This window comes from Calonectris borealis, unplaced genomic scaffold (assembly GCF_964195595.1).
Source record: "Calonectris borealis unplaced genomic scaffold, bCalBor7.hap1.2 HAP1_SCAFFOLD_49, whole genome shotgun sequence".
NCBI lineage: Eukaryota > Metazoa > Chordata > Aves > Procellariiformes > Procellariidae > Calonectris > Calonectris borealis.
This window is the reverse complement of record NW_027441458.1, coordinates 28301-35110: the sequence shown is the minus strand read 5'-3', so window position 1 is coordinate 35110 and position 6810 is coordinate 28301. Positions and strand designations below refer to the sequence as shown.

Genomic DNA, 6810 nt, shown 5'->3' with positions numbered 1-6810 from the left:
ACACCATAGTGCTGCTCTTTCTTTTCCCACTTGTCTGTGCTGCTCCTGTTCCTGTTCTTGGGCTCTCTGGGGTTGGGGGAGTTTTGGACACCAACCCTTCAAGCCTTACTAGGCAGGGGTCTGCATGGGAGTGAGGTGTTCCAGCCCCCTTCAAACCCACGGGGCTCCAGGAAATGTGGCCTGTGGGCTTGTGAAACGAACGGCTCTCCCCAGAGGAGATCCTCTCTGTAGGACACTTGACCATGTCTGTGCAGTGTCCTGCCTGGCTGTGAGCTTGACACCAGACACAGCTCTCTCACAGCATCTTTGTGATACCTCAGACACCCATAAAGAAGCCCCAGAGGTGCTAAGACTGTGGAACTGGTGTTGAGCAGCTGTATGTGGGCAACTGAAAGGTGTCGTGCGTGTTCTTGCCTAGAAGGGGAGTGTGGAGGCCACCCTCAGGCACCCTGTGAAAGAGGGAGAAGTTTGGAGATCTGAGCTTTGAATCCAGACTCCTCTACTCTCAGCAGGGTCCAGTTTCTTTCAAGGGGAGCATACGACCATGATCATCCTCCAACTCAAGTACATGCGAGCGCAGGGCAGCTGGGAACAAGACTGATAGATAAACTAGCTCCCCTCAGCCTGCAGTGAGTGACAGTGAACCCTTTTGCCACGCTGGTCTCACGATAGAAGTGCTGAGGATTTCTACCTTTGAAGAAGATTCCCCAGGTAGGACAGGAGTATCTAAAAGAAAATAAAGAAAATGAAAAAAATAAAAGATTTTAGTTTTCTTCCTTGAAAAATCTGTCCTAACTTCTCACTGCCTTTTCCTTCTTCAACAGTTCCTCATGCCCAGAGGGACCAAATGTCCAACAGCAGCTCCATCTCCCATTTCCTCCTCCTGGCCTTCGCAGACACGCGGGAGCTGCAGCTCTTGCACTTCTGGCTCTTCCTGGGCATCTACCTGGCTGCCCTGCTGGGCAACGGCCTCATCATCACCGCCATAGCCTGCGACCACCATCTCCACACCCCCATGTACTTCTTCCTCCTCAACCTCTCCATCCTCGACCTGGGCTGCATCTCCACCACTGTTCCCAAATCCATGGCCAATTCCCTCTGGGACACCAGGGCCATCTCCTATGCAGGATGTGCTCTACAGGTCTTTTTCTTCCTCTTCTTGATCACAGCAGAGTATTCTCTCCTCACCGTCATGGCCTATGACCGCTATGTTGCCATCTGCCAACCCCTGCACTACGGGACCCTCCTGGGCAGCAGAGCTTGTGTCCACATGGCAGCAGCTGCCTGGGCCAGTGGGTTTCTCAATGCTGTCCTGCACACGGCCAATACATTTTCCATACCCCTCTGCCAAGGCAATGCTGTGGACCAGTTCTTCTGTGAAGTACCTCAGATCCTCAAGCTCTCCTGCTCATGTTCCTCCCTCAGGGAAGTTGCGGTCCTTGTCACCAACTTCGTCCTTGCTCTTGGGTGTTTTGTATTCATCGTGCTGTCCTATGTGCAGATCTTCAGGGCTGTGCTGAGGATCCCCTCTGAGCAGGGACGGCACAAAGCCTTCTCCACGTGCCTCCCTCACCTGGCCGTGGTCTCCCTGTATGTCAGCAATGGTATGTTTGCCTACCTGAAGCCCCCCTCTATCTCCTCCCCATTCCTGGATCTCGTGGTGGCTGTTGTGTATTCGGTTCTGCCTCCAACAGTGAACCCCCTCATCTACAGCATGAGGAACCAGGAGCTCAAGGATGCCCTGAGGAAATGGATTCAATGGGTTCACCTTCAGCAACTGTAAGCTGCCCATCTCTTCTCACTGGTTAATTCTAGTTTCTCCCATGATGATCGTGTTCATAGAGGCATATTTGTATTCATCCCAGATCTCCAGAAGCATGGCCTGGCTGTGCTTACCTTTGGTAAATATGTCATCACTGTGTCAGAGCCGGCTTCCTGAGGAGCATCTCTATAATAAATGGTATCTCCCCATGGCAGCTCCTGAAGGCTGGGCTCTTCTTTTTGCTGAAGTCAGGACTAGGTGCCAGGAACTGCACTCACCATGGCCTGTTGCTGAACTTGTTCTCAGTGGGCTCACGGGGAGAAGGCATTGGGAGACATTTTGGGGAGTGAGGGCTGGACTCAGCTCTCAGTTGTGAGTGCCCAGTGCCACTGGAGATAGTGAACAGGCTCCAAATTGCCTGCCCAGGACTCTCCCACATGCAGCAGAGCTGAATGGTAGCTGCCCGGCTTTCTGGAGGGGAAACTGGAGACACCAGGAGAGCAGAGGGCATTTACAAGGAAGTGATGTGTCTGGGGGTGGCCATCCCAAAAGAAGGGATGATCCAAGGTGGAGTCACCCAAAGGCAAAGCACTGTATTTGAGTATGCACAAGCAAACATGGGCTCTGCCACCCCAGGAGAGGCCGTGGGGACCCAGCAAGATCAGAAAAAGGAGACTGGAGGGTGATTCATGTCTCCTTCAGTAAAAGCCCAAGGACGGTCCAATGCGTACAGTGGAAAACATCCTGAACCACGAGAAATGCTCTGAGCTCCTTCCGCAGCTTTAGACCCCTGGGAAGGAGCTCAGTGGCAGCGCTCAGTCCAGCTAGACCTGACCAGCACAGCCAGCGTGGAGTCACTCCATGGTCTCACAGCCCACTTGCTCTGCAGAGCATCACTGCCAGTTCAAGGCTCTGTGAGGAGCACAGGGAGGGGGCCAGGAACACCAGGTCAGATCACGGTGCGGAGCCAGAAGTCCTTGCTGTGTGCTCTACCTCTCACGGTGCTCTACCAGGCCTGGGAAGTGGCTGGAGAAGGACTGGTGTCCACCGCTTGCCATCTCTTAGTGCCGTCATCCCTCCTAAAGGGTGGAATGGAGGGGGAGGCTCGGACCTGTGTCAGGGCTTGCACTGAAAGAAGCGTTGACCCAGAATCCACATAATTTTGCTGCTGTCCTTCAGTCCCTGTGCCCAGCACATGTGAGACAACCTTCCCCATCCCACGTGTCAAACCTTACCCCAAAAGCCACTCCAAGACAAGGCTCCTCAGCCAGGTTCAGCTGTGACCACGGGGAGGACAAGGCCTCTCCTGGGTCCTCTGCAGGACTGGCAGCCCCTGTGGTCCCCACCGGCAAAGGCAGCATACAGAGGAGAACTTGGGAAACTGTAGACCATCCCCATGCCTATGGAGGCCCTCAAGAGGAGTCCTTCAGTCCAAATATCCAGCCTGGCTTGTTGCTGCGTGATCAGACAGGAGAAACTGCCCCAGAAACCTCATTCCAGACCCCATCTTCTCATCCCAGCCCCAGCCCCCAGCCAGGCAGGGCTCTCCCCCTTGTCACTGCGATGGTTCTAGGGACCCGAAACACCTAGGGGGGGAGATGGTGGGTGGGCAGAGCCAACTCAATGCTCCCGGCAGCCCCTCTGCAGGCAAAGCAGCTCTCCACAGTCAGGACAGGGCTCGTTGCTGCTCATGGGGTCAGGGGTCTCCTGTGGGCTGCAGCCACTGGCACTGCCTGCTGGGAACCCCCAGGCTGAAGGCTGAGCTTTTGTGCCCTCCCCCACAGCTCACGGTGGTTCCTCTCCTGTGTTGCTGTCCTCTCTCAGGAGCACCACTGGGTGCGTCACTCTCAACCTGGGCGTGCAGAGGAGCTGCTGGATGTTTTCTGTGCTCACCCTCGCAGCCCCTGGCTCTGCCCTAGTGTCAGCCCACAGGCACCACCTCAGTCCCTCTGTGGTGGGTGTTGGCTGTCTCCACGGGCCCTCATCTGAGCCCGTGCAGGGACACCCAGTGCATATCTCTGCTTGGAGCTACTCACCATGTCCTGGCTGCACAATCCCAGGGAACCCTGGTGAGGCCCCACTTGGAGGGTAGGTTGTGATTGTTGTGGTGGGTTGACCCCAGCCAGCAGCCAAACACCCACCCTGTTTTTCACTCACTGCCCTCTCCTCGAGGATGGGGAGAAAAAAGAAGGAAGGAGAGAAGTCTCATGGATCAAGAGAATGACACCTTAGTAAGAAAAGAAAAAGCTATGTGTGCAAGCAAAGCAAAAAGAGGAATTCATGCACCATTTCCTGGTCAGGCAGATGTTTAGCTGCTTGCTGGGAGGCAGAGCCTCAGCACGCGTAACACTGGCTCGGGAAGACAAACACTGTAATAAAACCAGCACCCCTTCCTCCTGCTTTTGCCGAGTTTTTATTGCTGAACACGACATCCTTTGGTATGGAACAGCCCTTTGGTCAGTTCAGGTCAGCTGTCCTGGTTGTCTTCCCTCCCATTTTCTTGCCCCCTCCCTCCAGGCCTACTGACTTTTGTGGGAGGTGTTTGAGAGTGTCGTGGTTCAACCCGCAGGCAGCCAAACACAACGCAGCCGCTCGCTCACTCCCCGTCCCCCATCCCACTGGGACAGAGAGAGATTCGGAAGGGTAAGAGCGAAAAAAACTCGTGGGTTGAGATAAATACAGTTTAATGGAAGAGAAGGAGAAGCGAAAATAATACTAATACTACTAATACTAATATTAATACTAATAATAATATACAAAATGAGCGATGCACAATGCAATTGCTCACCACCCGCGATGACACATAACCAAGTAGCAATCCCTATTTCCAGGAATGCCTACCATTCATATACTGAGCATGACGTCACACAGTATGGAATACCCTGTTGGCCAGCTGGGCCAGCTGTCCTGGCTATGCTCCCTCCCACCCTCTTGTGCACTTAGCAGAGCATGGAAGCTGAATATCCTTGACTAGCAGGGTACTTAGCAACAACTGAAAACATCAGTGTGTTACCAATATTCTGTTCATACTAAACCCAAAACACAGCACTAGGAAGGAATTTAACTTTATCCCAGCTGAAACCAGGACAGTATCCACCCCTTATTCTCTAGCATCTATGTCATGCCTAGGTCTCACATTTTCCAATACATTCCAATTAATCACCACCACCTTTCTTGTCTTTTGAGAGATATCTATATACACACAGACACAGATATCATTCCCTTAGTCCATGGGCCATCCCTCTAAGATGTCCATTGAGTTCATTTAGTCCATGACTTTGGGCTCCACCCATCATAACAGTCTTTCAGGGCAGGAGAGATGATGTGTGGTGTTGGACTGTTGCATCCTGAAGCCAGGTCTGGTTCCATTATCGCTGCGCTTATCCAGTTCTATCATCGTTGTACTTTGTTCGGTTTCATCAGAGTTCATTCTTCATTAATCTTCATTTTACTGCAAGACTGTTGATAGCAACCATAGAAGTGATGACATAAAATATCATAGAGCAATCAGCATCATACAATTCAGTTCACTGGCTATTTTCACCCAAAATCAAATCCCCTTGAAGTACACACTAGCCTTCCCCATCCTTTCGCATCACACACCAAGTGCACCCAGGTCCTTGAGCAAAAGCAATCCCACGGATGGGTTTTCCCTTGCCAGAGGCAGGAGTAACCCGGACTGTCTTCCCCAGCATATTTCCAGGTAGGGCCATTCTCCCCGGTTGCGGTGTAGAGAACATTCAGGTGTGCTGTTGTGTCCTTTCCAGAAGAGCCCCCACACAGCCTCTGCCACCCCCACCCCCAGGTCCAGTGGCACAGCTGGTGAACAGAAAAACCTCTTTCTCCTGCTTCTTGCCTTCTTTCTGACCCATGCGTGGTGCTCCAGTCTTCTCCAGGGAAACCCCTGCTCCACAGAGAGCCTTTCCCCAGGGGAGTGTGTCCGTGCTGGCCTGGCCAGTTGTTGCTGGCTCCCTCCCCTGAGGTGCCCACAGGGCCCGGAGCTGGTGCTGCTGCCCTGGCACCATGGGCTGACTCCATCCTGGCCATGCTGGTGCGGGAGTGAAGCAGATCTGGCCAGACTGGCATCACTGCCCCTGACAGGTTTCTCCCATGGCTCTGGGCTGTGATACTCCGAGAAATCACAGGGCCTTTCAGCTCTTTCAGGATGTGTTCAGGTGTGTCACTGGACCCAGCCCATGGCTCCTCACTGAAGATGATGTGAAGCACTCTTCAGGCTGCCTTCCTCGTGCCTGCTGCGTCTCCGCTGCCTCTCTGGCATTGCAGAGCCCCATTGGGCTGTGCATCCTTCAGGTTAGCCCTTTTCCTTTGGGTGACTCCACTTTTGGGGAAGTTTTGGAAATCTCCATTCACTTTCCACCCCGAGGCACCCAGTGACCCAGAGATGCCCTGTGCTCTCCTGGTGGGTTCAGATCCCCTGTCTGAAAGTCGGGCATCTTTGACCAGCCCTGCCATATGTGAGAGAGCCTCAAGCAGATGCCTTTTGACCGTCCAGGATCTCCATGGCATTGGGCACCAGTAAAGTGAAGGCTCACTCCAGCCCTCATTCCCTCACACATCAAGCCATGCCCTTGTCCCCCTAAGCCAATGCAGCACCCAAGCCCAACAGCAGGGCCTTTTAGCCTGCAATTCCCTGAGCGTCTTCTGCACTCCACTGTGGAAAGAAGAGCCCAAGCTGCACACGCTGCACGCAGGCAATCCCCTTTATTTACAGACATGCCACAAAGGAGGCCAGCATTAGCGCAGTGATAGACTCATTGAGAGAAGGCCTTTGGGCCAGACAGACTGGCTTCAGCCTCTTGAGAAGGAGGATGAAAGCAAACATTTTGTAACTAACACGATTATAACCAGTACAATGCCCAAAGGACACAAGTTGCCTGAGATCACTTGGAGAAACCTTGTGAAGAGAGATGGGCAGCTTATTTCTGCTGAAATACTACTTCTCGAATCAGGTTCTTGAGGGCATTCTTGAGTTCCTTGTTCCTCATGCTGTAGATGAGGGGGTTGACTGCTGGAGGTACCAACGCGTA

The 6810-nt window shown here is 53.1% G+C and overlaps 1 protein-coding gene across 1 annotated transcript; it reads left to right on the top strand.

Moving 5' to 3' along the window:
• The first annotated feature begins 787 nt into the window (after positions 1 to 787).
• On the top strand, positions 788 to 1783 carry LOC142076440 (olfactory receptor 14J1-like). Its single transcript, XM_075138742.1, has one exon. It carries the CDS (start codon positions 848 to 850, stop codon positions 1781 to 1783), a length of 936 nt encoding a protein of 311 aa, XP_074994843.1. The 5' UTR covers positions 788 to 847.
• Positions 1784 to 6810: the final 5027 nt, after the last annotated feature.